The sequence below is a fragment of the Meriones unguiculatus genome, chromosome 20 (assembly GCF_030254825.1).
Source record: "Meriones unguiculatus strain TT.TT164.6M chromosome 20, Bangor_MerUng_6.1, whole genome shotgun sequence".
Classification (NCBI taxonomy): domain Eukaryota; kingdom Metazoa; phylum Chordata; class Mammalia; order Rodentia; family Muridae; genus Meriones; species Meriones unguiculatus.
The window spans coordinates 37,711,418-37,728,735 of record NC_083367.1 but is presented as its reverse complement, the minus strand read 5'-3'; the positions used below and the strand labels follow the sequence as shown (position 1 = coordinate 37,728,735).

Here is a 17,318-nt window from a genome sequence, read left to right as displayed (position 1 = left end):
GATGATGGGCACCTTCCCTTTATCCTCCAAGCTGCTGAAGATGCCCCGAGGAGGCCCTGACACTGTGTTCTCTTTGCTCCCCAGGGCTGCTCTATGTGGGCTTCAGTGCCTGCATGTTCGGTCTCTACAGCTTTATGCCAGTTGTCATAAAGAAAACAAGCGCCACCTCGGTCAACCTTTCTCTTCTCACAGCAGATCTGTACAGCCTCTTCTGCGGACTGTTTCTCTTCCACTACAAGGTAAGCTGAGTCAGTGTTTGCTGTGGCAATGACAGTTTATGGGAACATCAAGTGCTAGTGGGAGTGTTACAGGGTTCGGAGTGGGGTAGGGTCCTGATTTTATGTAGTGAGTGGGAAGTCAGCTGCGGGTGGAGATCCCACGATTTGAATATTCATATTTCAAACACAAATAAAGGTAGCATTTTGTCCTGAGAGATCAGTGACTAGGGACAATTGACAACAAAAGGTAAGCCACAGCCGTGGGGAGACAAGATCTTTAGCAATGGGAGACAGTTTAGCCTAGGAGCCATGCTTTTCCCACCTTACGTCAGAAAGTTCCAAGCCGTAGCCACAAAACATAGTTTGCGGAAACCTTTGGTAGATTGTATTCTGTTTGGAGAAGTGATGTAATCCGGGCAGTCCCGATTTGCAGGTGTTCTATAGCAAACATGAGTGAGGAAAAGGATATTGTGTGTCCTCAAGAAAGTTTCTTAGCTAAAATCCAGGGGGTTGGTAGAAGAAAGAAAAGACTTGTGCCAAGCATTTGTAGTCAAAGTATCAGCCCCAGAAAAGAGGGAAAAAAAAAATGATCCCTCCAAAGATGGCTGTCCCTTCAAAGGTGAGACTGCAATGCTTGTTTTTCTGTTGTCGTAAAACAGCTTGACAAAAACCAACTTTGGGATAAGGTGAAAGGTATATTTTAGCTTATACGTCAGAGAGAATCCAGTCCATTCATAGGAAGGGAGGCTTGGCAGCAGAAGCATGAGGCAGGTCTGGCGTTCAGGAAGCAAAACGATCACTTTCCATTGCACAGAGAAGACACAGAGTGAAAGAGGAAATGGGTCCAGTCTAGCAAACCCTCAAAGCTCACCCCCAGTGATATACTTCCTCCAGCAAGGTGCCACCTCCTAATCATTCCATAACCTTCCCAAAGAGCACCACCTGGAGACCAAGTCCTCAAATACGTATGCCTGTGGGGGACATTTGTCATTCATAACACAACGAAGACCCCACACACATCTTCAGAGGGGCAGCTGTGACTAATGGAGTGTGACATGCCAAGGCCCCCTGCTGTTCCTCTTAACATCGTGCTTGCTGCATCCATTAATAGTGTGACATATGAGAAGAAACCCACTTTGTATTCCTTCACTTTGTATTCTTCAGTAATCCTATGAGGTAAGGATCAGTGGGGAATATGACGCAGTGTGGCCACATGTAGAATGTCAAGCACAGAGTGTCCAAAATAGACAAAGAACAAATAGAAGACGACGACGACGATGACAACAACGACGAGGAAGAAGAAGAAACAGCAAATGAAGACACTATGCCCCACCAGTGGAGCGCATCAGTCAGTATCGCCAGTACTGGGTCTTAGGGAACATTAGCAGATAGTCCTAAGACTGGACAATGTTTTTTATAACTCCTTCTGTCTGAATCCTGCAATTCCTGTGTCCTGAGATCACCCAAGTCCTCACTGGGGTAAAATCACATTCCTCTCCAGTTGTCCCTGACCATAGTGTTAGGAGAGCCACATTCCCTCAAAACCCAGTTATTTTCCAGAGTCTTTGAGACCACTTGGCCATGGTCTGGCCACTACAGGAGGATGGCCACCTTTCTCCCCTACAGCTAACCATCTGGTCCACTCTAAACCAGTCTGTTCTACTCCTTAGCATGAGCTCAGTTCCTATCAGTTCACCTTGTAACTGATGCTCTAGTTATCAATTATATAACAGTTTCATTGGCTTCTAAATCAGAAGACTCTCTTCGCCATCTGTTTGGGAATGACTAAAGCCATTGCTCTGAGTGAGGACGAAGGTCATGTTTTAGACAGTCCAGAACCATTCCAGCTACCAGCATCCCTTAACACAAAGTTCTTGAAAGTCTGCTCTCATCCTATGAAGCTGCTAAAATACAGACCCATTGACCATCCTCCAGAGTCTCAAAAATCAGAATCTGTAGACATATCTAGGATTTGCCTTGTTAACTGACTGCCCGTGAGTCCAGTGCTCTCTGAATTTGAGCAATTTAAAATTGAGGCAAAGATGTTAGTAAATTTTATAAAGGCAAAAAATAGTCATGGTAATAAAGTAAAAATATGTATGTTTTGTGGAAATATTAGGAGAAAAAGCTGCTTATATTTCATATATCTACTTTGGAACAATATCTGTTTAACTCTCTTGTTTTTATCTTATTTTATTTATTTATTTGTTCACTCGTTCATTTATTCATTTATTTATTTATTTTGAGACAAGCTGTCATGTAGCCTGTGCTGACCTCAGAGTTACTTTGCAGTTGAAGATTACTTTAAACTTCTGATCCTCCTGTCTCTACCCACCACGTGCTGGGACCACATGTGTGTGCTACAATAGCTGGCACTGGGGAATGAACCCAGGCCTTCATGCGTGCAAGGCAAGCAAACATTGCACCCATGGAGCCATATCCCAAGATGCTCACATACATTTTGCATTGTTTCTGTTTTTATTATTGAATGATAATAGTTTCTGGCATGTTCTGAATATAGGACCCTTATCAGATACATGGCTTACAAATATTTCTCCCTTTTGGTTGTTGTCTTATTGTTTGTTTGATTTTTTCCTATGGCATTTGAGTAACAAAATAGACTTTTGATGATGTCAAGTTTGTCTGTTGGTAAAGAGGCTAATCTAATTGTGGGGAAAAAAAATCAAGCAATCCCACTACTGCTTTGAGCCTCAGAGCCTTCTTTGAATGAATGCCTTCTATGGGTTCCTTCCCTCGTGCTACTAGTAATAGCTTCAAATTGTTTCATTATTTCTGCTCTAAAAAAAAAAAAAAAAAAAAAAGAGTTGAGAGCCACAGCTAAAGAAGAGAATATTCAATTCAGGTGAGGATTTTGTAACAATAAAAAGTGGATGCAAGCCAGTAATTCTCACCTATGGGTCCATGGGAAGAGTTTTCAGAATTCTGGTGTATAGTCAGTTTGCAGTCTCACACTTCCAGGCATTCTGTGCATCTAATGCTTCAAAATCTGTCAGTGCATTCCACTGCTCACCTGTCGTTAAACCCCTGGTTCAGACTTACTACACAGTGGCAACGAGAAAACAGAGCGAGGACCAAGAGGGGCCAATAAAAGGATTACTGTTAAATAGGAACAGTGTCAGAAAGTAATCATTCCAAAAGTGGAATTGATCATGCTAGCAACCAGTGCCCAGCACTGCAGAAGAGACATGTATATGAGAGAAGGACTGTAGAGGGCCTCGTGCTTCGGAGCTGGAGATTAGACCAGTGGCCTCCGAGACCCCGTCAGTTTTGACTACTGCCTGCAGTTAGACTTTATCCTCTCACTCCATCGTGATGCGTTTATACCACCTTCTGCTGTGGTTATAAATGTCCGTAAGTGGCGAGGAAAGGCAACTTTCTCACAGATGTGTGTGCTTACCCACGCAGAACTAAATGACTAAATGAGGCTCTCCTGCCCAACATTCACTATTCGCTTTTTCGTACTTTATATCCTCAGGGGATAAAATCCATTCTTTCTCCTTCCCATTAGCCCACAGCTAATCTCTGTCTTGGTGCTGACTGGACAGTAAAGCCATTCCTGCTGGAAAGCAAGTGTCTTGATTTTAAATGAGACTATCTGGATGGAATGGGGCTCATGCAATCTCTGCATTTACGACTTTGGAAAGTGGCTCTGTGTTTCTGTTCTTTATTTCCCGACAGCATTATTGAATCCAGAACAGTAAATCTGTAGCAACCCATCGAAAGGCCAGGAAAAAAGCCTTACTAAGCCTCAGAGTCCCCTAAAACCAGACCGAAGAAGAGACTGACATAGAAACTTTTCAATTTGATAGTCCTGGCTTTTCAAGGTCAGAGCTTCATATTACAGGCTCTGTATGTGTTGTGTAAACAGCATACTTTAGAAATTGAAAATTGCTGCTATAATAACTTAACCACAAGCCCAGTGGCTTACTGGAGGTTTAGCAACTTCTAGTTCTGAAAGTTGGCAAGCTCACTGAGCTACAGTCACATTTGGGTGGCTATGTTGTTTCCTTTCCAGCATCTAAGGGAAGACTGCCTGTATCCCCCTTATCTTCTGTCCCCTTCCCCCATCTTCCAAGTCAGGGTATAGCATCTTCAAATCTGTTAGCCCTGTTTTCCTATTAGAGACTTCTAGATTATAATAAGCGTATCCAATGACCCAAGACAATCTCCCTGTTATGAAATCGTTAAGTTAATGCGATCTGCAGAGTCCCTTTTTGTCGTGCTAAGCAACATATTTAGGGATTTCATGAATTAGAATACATTGTTAGGGAGCACATTGTTCTGGCTGCCACGGAAGAACTATTAATAGTCACAGGAGACAAACAGAAAGCCTCGCCGGGCCAGCGGGGCATGGTGATGCCCTGCTCAGAATCCATGTCTGGACAATGAAGGTACACATTTCATCTCAGACACCTTGTACTCCAGTGGTAGAATCTCTTAACTGACTTTACAGAGCTGTTCCAGTGTCCTGATAATATGCTCTTTAAATAATGAAATTAGTACTTCATGTGAAGAGAGACTAGAATGGAAGGAAAGGATTCCTTTAGTGTCTAATGTGTAAGGCATGGATTGAACAGTTGAACAATAAGATGTGGCAAAGAATCAGAGGAGCTTACATGCAAAGCGTGGCTTGCATTTAGTCTTTAAGTTCTTTGGGGATGGATACTTTTTCTCTCTAGATTTCAAGATGAGATTTTGCCATATGCAATTTTTCAGAAGACTAAATTGGAAGCCTATGTTCAGCAGTGGCCAATGAACATAGGCTTCTCCCATTAAATGCATAACTCAGACTTAGTAAAACTTGTCTTGTTCCATTAGTTTTTACTATTGGTTTTTAAAATTGTATAACTAGATATGGCTCTTAACAATTTGTTATGAGTTCTTGCTAACTTAGCTCATGTTTGAAAAGCCAAGCCTGGGCTCTCACATATAACAAATGAAGACGTGTTATATCAGTAATTTTCTTTTTTTTTTCCATTTAACATATATTTATTGAAATCTACTAGGTGCAAGGCACTATGCTAGATTTGGTAGGGGATGTAATTTTCAACTGCATTCCTTCATCCCTTCCTTTCTTAAATAGATTTTCAGGAGTAAACCAGAAACACAAAGCATTTGAAGGTTATTAAAATGAAACTGTATGCGGTTGTGTGCAGAAAATTCTTGAGCAAAATAGTAGCCACATCAAATGTGGGGAATATTTATCTCTGTCTGGCATTTAAACGAGAAAGTGACTTCCACAACTGTCTGTAACCATTTCAAGGATTATTAATATTGCCACAATTCTCTGTTACACTTTCAATTGCCACTGGCCAGCAGCAATTAATATTTAGAGGAATTTCACAAGAAAGTACTGACTTTTCAGTTTATATAATAAATCCTAGAAATTGATAGAGAAAAATTAACACTGTAAACTCTTTTAGTCCCCCTCAAGTACCCCACTTAGGTTATCAGCTCATATGGCTCTTCACACAGAACATCAGGAAGCTACAAGTGACCCTGTTTGCAGAGTAGTATCCTAGAATTATAAGGGTACCATAAAACTTTACTTTTATACCAAATGCTCTTATCATCCAAACACAACAGATGAAAGATAGCTTTTAAAATTATTTGTCCAAGAAAATGACTTCAACTCTTCTATGCAATGTGGTTAGTGTCCATGTTATAGAATTTCTTCTGTTTTCATTAGGAAACAGTCAGATTATTTTTGTCTTATCTTTATTCGAGATAATTTATCCTATGTTCCCCAGGATTTATAAAGCAATCATAAAGGTTTCTCAATAACTGCTTATGCTGATACCCAAGGTTAGATCCCTCAAGGTCAGCCACTGGGCTCTGTGACATCCTGAAACTCCCTTCTGCCACTAGTGTTCCAGTCCACATGTCAGCTTCCCATTCTGTGTTACTGTTATTGTACGAGATCTGGCATGAAAAATTTAATAACTCTGAACATGATTCATTATAATGATATATTGTCACGCTTTAAATTTAAAACAGCTTCATCCCACAAATATTTATCCTGTGCTTGCAACGGGCAGCCGCTGCTTTGTCCCTTGCCTTCTTCTTTACAGAGCTGACAGGAGCACTGAAAATCCCCAGGCAGATTAATGGAAAAGATGAGATTCCAAGCCCCACAAACTTGAAAGGGCCAGCAACATTCAAATGTTCTTAGCATCTGAGCGCCCGTGCCAGACCGTTTGCTGTGATGAGACCCTTTCATTAAGAGTGGAATTTTTCATTAGACATCGGTTGGAACCCTGTGCTGTGCAACCCTTGTTGATCCTCTGTGGCAGGGAGCAATTTCAGTAATGTGCTTGTACTTTAAAAAGCCAGGGCAAGGAGCCTCTCCCCATGACAACTGGTAAGCACGACACCAACTCTTCACATCATACTTACAAAAATACCTTCATAAGCATTCCATTATATTTCCTTTTGCAAAAAAAAAAAAATTATACAAGAGAAGAAAAAAGAAAGAAGAAAAGAAGACACAAAGAGAGAGAAAAGGAAGTAAAAAGTAATGAATTTTAAGCTCCTCATGACCAAATGTAAGTTGAGAATGTGAGATTTAAAAATTAATTCTTAGCTTTTAATTGATGGTCTTTGGTACTTTTAGACCATATCAGGTGAGGAAAGAACTGAAGGAATTCTTATCCCAGACCAAAAGCATTTGACATGAATCACTGAGGTCATAGACTGAACATTGTAACTTGGCTTTCCCATGCCCAGTAGCCCTCAGCACAGCCTGTCCTCAGACTTCATTCTTCTGGGATGAGTAGGGTTGAGCATCGTTGCCTTTAAGCATTGGGTTTCACTGCTCACATGCAGCCACTCAGGGGCCCAGGCTTTGTCCATCCTCAGTCATCCTCTAGTGAGAGGATCAAAAATTATCACATACCTGCTTGTACAAATAAAAGCCCTACAGAGGCACGGACCTGGCCTCTCTATATACCATCCATGCTCTTTTGTGTGCAAACACCAGGTTGATTTTATTTGCCATGTAGGTGCTGGAAAATCTCTCAGTGGTCAATAGACTTGGTCTTTCACTGGACCCAGATTTAATAATCCCCAACATCCACGTGGCAGCTCATGACTGTCGGTAACTCCAATCCCAGGAGATCCAATGCCATGTTCTGGCTGCTGGAGACACTGCATGGTACACAAATGTATATGCACACAAAACACCCGTATATTCTAAATAGTAAAAAAAAATACTTAGTAGACATAGGAAGTTTATTGATATCTGGGATAGGCCTTCAGTGGGTGTCTCTTGTGAGATAAATTGATGACGTGTATAGCTGTGCATATCACGTCTATTACCTCCTCCCCATTCTATTGGTCAGAACTCATTCCCATAGCCACAGGGAAGTTGAGAAATATAGCCAAGCCATTTATGTAACAAGAAAAAAAAAGTAGGTTTAGTGAACAAGCATACACTTTCTACCACATTAATTTTTTTTTTATTTTTCAATTATTCTGGAAGGAATAGAAAAGTTGTGGACAAATTGTAAACCATTCCCAGAATGACACAGAGGTCAAAGTTCCTTCTACATGAGTCTATTATAAACTCCACACCACAAAGCTATTTCAAATTTGTCACATCAGAACAAACTGTGAGGGAAAACAGCCAGGGTAGAGGTACTGTCAATGGAATACAATAAAAAGCTTGCATATTTTTGCAATTGCACATCACAAATAATAAACAGTCAATTGTCCCTGGAGAGGATGCAGGGGATAAGCTATCACCAAAGTGCATGGTCTGCCTCTACCCCACACACTAAGATGCCTAATTTTCACATCAAACCTGTAAAGATTTAGTTCCTATGGACTAGAATATTAATAAGCCAAGTTCACAGAAACCATAGTATCTTTATTTGAAAACAAAAACAAATATTGGCTCCAACATAAATGGTTAAAACAAAACCACAGCATATTGCCTGTCACATTTTAGAAGAATAACTTCTTTTGCTTTGAGCTGTTTTCCCAGTTTCCCACAGAGCCCATATGATGAATGGGAGCCCCAGTGATAGCATACTTTCCCAAAGAGCAGAGAAAGGAGCTCAGAAATTTCCATTTTTGTGGAGGTGTCTTCACTTTCCTTAAGTTTGCATTATCACCACTGCATCACGTCTCTCCACAAATAAACAAATAAAGTGAACCAGCACCTCCTTTCCTCAGTACCTTCTATAGTGAGTACTATGGTACTCATAGTGATGACTCATGGTAGAATCTTCTCGACGCCCCCACCTTGTCCAAGTGTATGGTATTCAGTTTTATCCTTGTCCTTGTTCGGTTGATTTCAGTTTTTGTTTTTGTTTATTTGTTTATTTATTTTTTGGACTGGCTTTTCATTGAGGCTTGCTCTCTTCTGATCTCTTTACTTAGAAACAACGGTGTTGGCATACTTACACATCCCCTTACACGAGCATGTGTCTATGTCTATATGCACACATCTGAAAGCATGCCCATCAAAACATGAATGAAGACCATGGTCAGCCAGAACGGCAGTCACAAGCCTGAGGCTGGTAGTAAGTTCCATCTCTGCTACCTACTGGAAAACTCCTATCTATTTTGTACAGTGTATCCATCTGGGATTCTAAGATGCCCAATGACTTCCTTTCCCAATGTTTTTAAGATTCCTAAATAAGACAAATAGACTACAACTGTATTAAAGCTATCAAAATATTGTTTATTATTATTTCAAGACAGGGGTAGGTACAGACCATGAAGACCAGGTTGGCATGAACTCACAGAGATCTGCCTGCCTCTGCTTCCCAAGTGCTGAGGTTAAAGCTGTATACTAATGCACTTGCTGAACTATTTTAAAAATGTGCTGATATAATAATGTATGAAGTACAAGATTCAAGCTGTTGGTAGGATCCAGTTCATTAGATGAAGATCTAATAAAGGTTTCCATGTCAAAGTAGTGATGAGAAGAAGTAATTATTGAAGAGATCTGTCATATGAACATATCACTATTTTACCAGTGGGGAAAAAATCTCAAATACTGCTAAAAATGTTGTAAAATGTTCCTTACATCAATGTTTAAAGTAAAAGTTAAATGTTAGCTTGACAACAATGAGAATGAAGGTCAAGGTTTCCCATTCAGGTCACAGACTTCTCTGCATTAGACCAAAGATCTCTGGGTAAGAGTCTCTGGTGTGTTACTAGACATGGTGACTGCAAGCCAAGTAAGTACTTGGGAAGCAGAAGGACTACAGGGTTTGAGATAAGCCCAGTGACATGTTTCAAAACACAGAAACAGAGAACTTTGGGATTTGGCGACGTTTCTATAGCCTTGAGCAGAAGTTACTTCTCTTAGTGTTAGTTTCCCCATTAGAAATAAATAAATAAATAAACTGATGGTAGTACCTAGTTTAGGAGAATAATTTTGAGGAGTTATTAGATGTTACATGCCTTCGGCATCAAGACCCACATATATCCCCTGAAAAGAAAAAGTGGGGGGGGGGTGTTCTTAATAAGGTCTCTAAAAAATAAAAATCATGAACAAGATGTTACAGAGTGCCTTGTATTCCCAATGTGCAGGTCTCTTTTCAAAGCTATTTGAAATTATTTTCACCCTATTTTGGAACACATAGAATGCCTTCCCTGTATTAGAATTCTTTGCAGCATCTAAGGGACGTTGCTTTATAATAAGGAGAGGGATGCCTCCAGTTTAATCATTTATGGGTTTTCATTTTATGTAAAGGAATGAAGAAGAACTGATGTGAATCAGCCGCACTGAACACAGAAGCCATATCTTACATGAGATAATGAACTGTCAGGGGAAGCCAGGGCATACAGAGACAGGGAGAGCATTCTAGACTGAAGTAATCCTTCTAGTGTAGTCCGGGAGCTGTGATATCAGGAGATAATCACATGAACATATTAACTTGTCCAGAAAAAGAGAGAGCATTATATGCATAGGCTAAATTCAGCCGCAAAGACCCTTTTTACATGCATTGTCGTTCCATCTCTCTCTCTCTCTCTCTCTCTCTCTCTCTCTCACACACACACACACACACACACAGAGAGAGAGAGAGAGACAGACAGACAGACAGAAACCAGATGGTTATGTATATATTGTTCATGGATTTCAAATATAGAAGATACCTATAGATCCTGAGAGAAAAAATGTCTAGCACTAGTAGTGGTAAAACACATAATTCCACTTGAATTTTAGTCTTAAGAAATTAAGTAATTCTATTTTTATAATAGTTCCAAAGTTTAATTTAAAAGGTAACAATTATGTCAGTGTTAGTCAGTGTCTCCCATTATTACAGTACTCCAGAGTTTTCAAAGATTTTACAGGGCTATGCAATTCAATAATTATGGACTTGTAAGATTTTATTAAACTAATACAAGTTTCTGCATCCAGAGCCTGTACATGACTGTACTCTGAAATTTAAAATTTGAAACTTAGGATTGTTTAATAGATAACAGCTATGTATCAGGATCCAAAGTGCTATTTAGAAATAAAATATCTATTAAAACCACAATGTAATTTGTTCCTTGACAGCTTCACACCAAAATTTTCTTTACTCATAAATCACTCATCCATTTATCTCATTCTCCTGTCCTTCCTGCTACTATCAGACACAGAAAAGAGCAGAAATAAAGAATCCCAGTGTGGCTGACGGAGGCTGTGTGTCACTTTGTCAAGAGATCTGCTACTCTAGCCATCGTCACAGTATCTCTTCAGTCGTGCTCATTTCTATGAACTGAGGAAGAATGCCTTCCTTGTTTATCAATAATTCATACAGATGTTAAATGAAAGTTGAGTCCTCCCACTTTTCAATGTCATTGTGTATTGCACCTACAAGCTTGAACACAAAGAATAAAGAAAAAGCGACTTTGTACCACAGTCCACTCAGTAGTTAGATGCCAAGTAGATGGGTGAGAACAGACTTTAGCCAAGAGTCAGGGTCTACAGGAACTATGTCACTTGTCACTGCTAAACCTTCCAACATGTGCCGCCTCCTCAGCATCGGGGCACTTATCTGTGCTCCAGTGAACTTGTCTTCCCCAACTAAATGAGACAGTATACAAGAAATATTTTGGAGGAGGTTGACCACAGTTTTGTTTGCCAAGATTTGCGTGCCTAATTTAGAAACCTTTGTTGTTCTTTTCTGAATGCCATTTTCCTAACACATCTTCAGGCTACAGTAGAGAGATGGATTAAATAATGCAAGAACTATATGGAATAAATATAGGTAGAAATTATACCCTGAACAACACACAGCTTATGGTAGCAATATGGAAAATAAATGTAAATCCTCATTATTGAAGAAATAACATGTTGTATAGGAGAATAGATACACCATGGAAAATGCACTAAAGAATCACACTTGGCCTTGAGAGGTTCAGTCTGCAAAGTTCTTGCCTTGAAAGCATGAGGACCTGAGTTCAGTCCAAAGAGCGTATGTCATAGAAGCCGGAAGTGCTGGCAAACACTTGAAATCTTAGCACTGGCAGACACACAGGCAGAGACTACTACTTGGTGAGTTCTTGGCCAGTGAGAGACCCTGTCTCAATAAATAAATAGATAGATAGATAGATAGATAGATAGATAGATAGATAGATAGATAGATAGATAAATAAATAAATGAATGGGGGATAGCTCCGAATAATATCACCTAAGGTTTTCCTCTGGCCCTCAGACACACGCACCCGTGCACACGCACCTATGCATGCATGCTCACAGACACACACACATGCTTACATGCACACATGCTCACATGCACAGAATCATATTTACTAGGTAATTGATATTGAATACTAACTTCCTCCTTTTTTCTCTCCCACATTTCATCTGCCGTCCTCTAAAATGGATTCTCTTCTTCTCCTGCCACCATGAGTCCTAACCACAACACTCATCTGGAACACATACTCCTATCTTGATCTTCCTTGTCCTACCTCTTCCTTTCTATAGTTCATCTTCCTTTCTGAAGCAACCGGAGTGATCCGTTTCAATTACAGGTTAGATTATGTCCATCTGCAAGCACCTAGTGATACTTCTTTCTCGTTGCGTTTTGAGTAAAACGTAAATGCTCAACTGGCTTCTGAATATTGCCCCTGCCTCTGGCTCCAGCATCCACCCCACATTATTGCATGCTTTCTCTTAGTTTTTTTCTAAGTCTTACTCTTAGAAAAGAAGATATAATAATAACTTGTGTATGAGTTGTTAACGATGAGAATGTGTATAGTACAAACACCTGTCTGAGTCACCATCAAGTATCAGACATGAACAACACTGGATGTCCTTAGGTTCTTGACCTGCATAGGCCCTGTGATCCCTGGGAATTTTTTTCTCAATGTCCATCTGTCTGAGTGTTCTTCCTCTAGATCCTACCAAGGATACCCGTCTGGTCTTTTTTTTTTTTTTTTTAGGGACCAAAAGAAATTTTCTTTTTTTTTATTTTTAAATAATTTTATACATTAACTTGTATCCCAGCTGTAGCCCTCTCCCTCTTTCCCTCCCAATCCTCCCCCCCATCTCCTCCCTGCCCCCTTCTGGGTCTACTGAGAGGGGGTGTCCTCTTCTCCTTCCATCTGGCCCTAGCTTATCAGGTATCTTCAGGATGGTTGCAATGTCCTTATCTGTGGCCTAGCAATGCTACTCCTCCCTCAGGGGGGAAGGGATGCTCATGAGTTCATGTCAGAAACAATTCCTGTCCCCTTACTAGGGAACCCACTTGGATACTGAGCTACCATAGGCTATGTCTGAGCAGGGGTCATCTGGTCATTCTTAACAGTTCCCTATATTACAAATCAATCACTAAAATTTATTTTCAGTCTGTGGAAACTAGTGTTATACGCACCTTACTTACCATCATTTCCAAGCATATGACACAGTAGGAACTCAACTGTGCTTATTATACATATGAGTGTGTAGATACTATCCAGGGCCTTAGCTCAAAGTTAATGCTCAATAGTTGAGTGAATGACTAATTACCAACCCTTTTCATTTCACACAGCCACTGAAATAGACCACCACAAATATGGTGCCTTAAAACAACAGAAATTTAATTCTCTCACAGTTTGGATGCCAGGAGTCTAAACTGAATTTTAGTTACTGAAGCTTAGGTTCAAGGGAGCTGTGTACTGCCCTAGAGCTCTGAGTGCGAATCTGTTCCTATTCAGCTTCTACGGGCGTATCATTCCTCAGAAGGTCATCCTCTCCAACCTTTAGGCAGCTGCAGCTATCATTCCAGAAACGGCTGAGTCACTGGAGTCCTGCACAGATAAGATTGTTGTAGCTGTTCGTTGACTTTAGACACAGGATTAACATGGTGTCTACAGTGATCCATATTCCAGGAGAACTCCATCTCACCCCCGTGTTCAGGTTTCACAGCAATCAGGATCAGTCACTCAGCCAGCCAGCTCCTTTCCTTTCCTGTTGATTCAAAAGCAGCACAAAAGAGCCGTGTGACAATCTCAGTTTCCAGTTCAGTGTGATCATTGTTCAATTCCCGGAGAGAGCTTGCTTCTCCTGGAACTAAAACTTCTACCAATGAATCACCAGCTCAAGTAGTGAGTAGCAGCACTTCTCTGAATTGTTATCCCTTAATTCCACTGAAATGAGACAGATGATCTTTGGGATGCATGACCACCAGCACGTATCTACAATCAAAATAGGCTTCAGAGGTTTTCACAAAAGTCTCCTCCTAAGTTACTCCAGCCCTGGGTGTGTCTTTTGTTGTAGTGAGGGAAAGGGATACGTTGTAATGCAAGAACTCCTATGTCATGAAGGCTACAGCTCAGTGCATCTCCCACACAAGTTAAATCCGGTCTTGACTGTGGAATGTGATCATAACAAGGGTTCATGAGAAAGTTACATAAATGAGCCATTGAGCAGAATTGGTCTAAACTGAGCCTACAATTAAACACTCCCACAGAGTAAGCCCCATGACTATTATAGTCTTTTTTACTGGACTTTAGGAAATGGAAATCTACGTAAACGAGGCTTTCTGTCAATTCATCAAGCCAAGTGGAAATGTCTGTTTGTCATATAAAAGATAATGGTAGAAATCCATTTTTAGTTTCCTATTGCTGCAGTCATGTGTGAAATTACCCACAGGGGAGGCTATGTGCCTGTAAAGGAGCTTTATTGGGATTGGCTGCACAAACTGTAATACCAAATGAATTGGTTTTGCAAACCAAACAGAAGGTCCCCGTAAACCAAACAGGAACTGCAGTCAAGACAAAGACTTACCACAGATAACTGTTAGGCATCCAGAGAGGCTGGGAACCTACTGGCCATTTCACTCCTCTCCAATAACTTTAATTCTCAGAGAATCAATTATTTTATGAATAGTAAGTCTTACTTACACCTTAGTTTTCTGATTTGGATAGACAGACCGTTTGGCATTCTAACTAAGGCCTTTTTTCTTCTTGCCCTGATTATATTAGCATGAATTTGGGTTCTGAATTAGCCAGAGAAAGAACAGTTGGAGGGCATTAAGAGGAAGTATTTGTAGTCTCTAGAAACACTTGATTTTGGTGACTGTCAGTAGATAGCATGCAGTGTCTGTATTTGGTGTCTTTCAAGGTATTTATAGAAGAAAGAAGTAGTGCATTATTGAACTAGCAAGAGATAGGTCTTTTGTTTTTCTAACAAGAAATAAGAAAAAGAAAAGAGGGAAGATAAGCAGAGACAACAAAAGAAAACAACTTGGGGAGTTGGAAACTATTTGGAAAAAAAGCTTGTCTATCAGCAGACTATTTATTTCCATTTGGTAGACCCAGAAGTCAAAGTTTCATATTTCAATAAGCTTAATAATAACAAAAATGGTTTTGTTTGTTTAGTGCAGTGACACGTTCAGACAGTCCCACACCAATGTGTTTGTGTTTCTCTGGAGCCAGGTCTGTCTGGTTTCCTTGGCTCGAATAGCAATTGGCACAGACCAGTGGTAGCAGATCAGGTCCAGGCAGGGCCTTTCATCAGAGAATCCTAAGCAGGGCACAGCTTTCAGCTTGCCCAGAACAGGGCACCAGACTCTCACTGCTCTGTACCCAGTAACCGTTCTTTCAGGCTAAATATGAAGCCCCAAGCCCACTGACAAACACACAGCTGCAGGTGGACTCACATTCCTGGACCGACTTCTCCCTCCAACCCCAGGATACACAGTAGGTTGGATACTCCCCTTAGAGTGGACACTCTTTAGAAAGTGTCCACCTCCAATCCCTGTGTAAAGTAGAGGCTCAACAGACTAAGGACTCTGTTCAGTTGGATTCCACTAGAACAGCATCACATTCAACTAATGAATCCTGTTTTGTTTTGTTTTTTAATTAGCATTTTGTTTCATTTAGTCACTAAAATGTCTTTACTCCACTCTGATACTCAAGACAAAATTAGCAATCAACCTCTATTTTTAAAATGCTTACATTTATTTATTTTGGTGGATGCACATGCCACAGCACATTAGGTGGTCAGGAGACAACTTTCAGGAATCAGCTCTCTCTTCCACCATGTGGGCTCCAGGGAATTGGGCTTGGATCTTCACAATTAGCAACAAGCTTCTATATTGACTGAGCTATCTCACTGCATCCTCAACTTCTTTTTAAAAAGACTTTATCTAAATATATTGGAAACAATTTCACCTACTAGGTCTTCAAAATTAGATATATGAGCATGAAAAGGAATCCAGAACATTTGTACATTATGGAAGATTTATTTCTGTCTGCCATCTTTATCCATAGAAGATGCTGCCAAATCGGGAATATATTTTCAAAATAGTATTTGCATTTGCTCTTTGAGAATTGTATACTCGTATACAACGTATTTTGATCATGCCAACTCCCTGTTCCCCTTCCTCCAACTTTATCCAGTCATCCCAAGCTCCCCTCTCAACTTTATGTCCATTTCTTCTTATTTTTGTATGTATCCAATTGCTGCCCATATGTGCACAGAAAACGGATGTGCGATTATTTACTGAAGCATGGCACCCTACCAGTGGCCAAACCCCCAAGAAAAATGTTTCTCCCTCCCCTACAGCCATCAACTGCCAACAGCTACTTAGCAGGAGGGGGAACTTCAGGAGCCCCTCCCCTCTCCACTAATTTTTTTGCTATTCACAAACCATTTTTCTAGAGAATTTCATACATGGCTACACTACATTTATATCATTTCCACTCTTTCTGCTCCCTATTTCAACTCCTCCTATTACCACCCCCCTTTCCCACTCTCAAATTCACGGGCTCCTTTTTCATCATTGACTGTCAAAATTAACAAGTCTACAATTCATAACCTTGGGAATCAGTCTCTACTAATTATTGTTCTTTTTATTCATGGTGGTGCTAGTTTCTGAAGCATCTATTAAGCTTGCAAGCTCCCAGATGCTTCCCTGTTAGTTGTTAAAAATATGACGAGGTGAGTATCCTTTAAAAAGAGCACATTGGATAGTAAGTAGAAAGCATATCATTATTACGGTCACATATCTACCAGTACCAAAAGCTGATCTAAGAGATTAATAAGCATCACTGGTTTCACTTCTCTGCACTCTTTTTACATGATTTCTTAACAGCATGCTCATATCAACCAGAGCCCCAAAAGGCAGCTTGTCTTTTGATCTTTAACATTATCCTTGAGTCACGATGTAAGATAATGGGGATTTCCTGTTTCTGCTCCTCTATAGATAGCCTGGAGAGTACCTGGGGACTGGAAGCAGCAATGAAACAGGATACTCTTCTCTCAAAGAAAGGCAGATCTCATCAGGTCAACAGTAGGGATATGCAGGTGTGGGAGAGGGAGGGAGAGAAGTAGAGTGGAAGAGTGGGGAAGGAGAGGGGACTATAGATTGAATATATATCGACTTAACTCAGACAAAAGACAAGATATTGGTTTGTGTTTATCCAGTTCTGCTGTCCGCTTTCCTCTTGGCTTTTTTTAAAAAGCTTATCTTTAAAAAAAAAAAAAATTCACCTGATTTATCTCCTTCATTGAAGAGCACCATTCTGTGCTTCCTTGACCCCTATGTGAAGTCTCTCTTGTGTACTCATCGGGTTCTTTTAAGAGACAGTTTAGTATGTACCCTAAACTGGCCTCAAACTCAATACTAGCCAAAGAGGACCTGGAGTAAA

The 17,318-nt window shown here is 40.4% G+C and overlaps 1 protein-coding gene across 1 annotated transcript in view; it reads left to right on the top strand.

Moving 5' to 3' along the window:
- Slc35f1 (solute carrier family 35 member F1) overlaps positions 1-17,318 on the top strand; it is a 408,594-nt gene that overhangs the window by 375,607 nt on the left and 15,669 nt on the right. Inside the window, exon 7 of the mRNA XM_060373138.1 lies at positions 85-239. Within this exon, the coding sequence (XP_060229121.1) occupies positions 85-239 (155 nt within the window). The remainder of the gene's footprint in view (positions 1-84; positions 240-17,318) is intronic.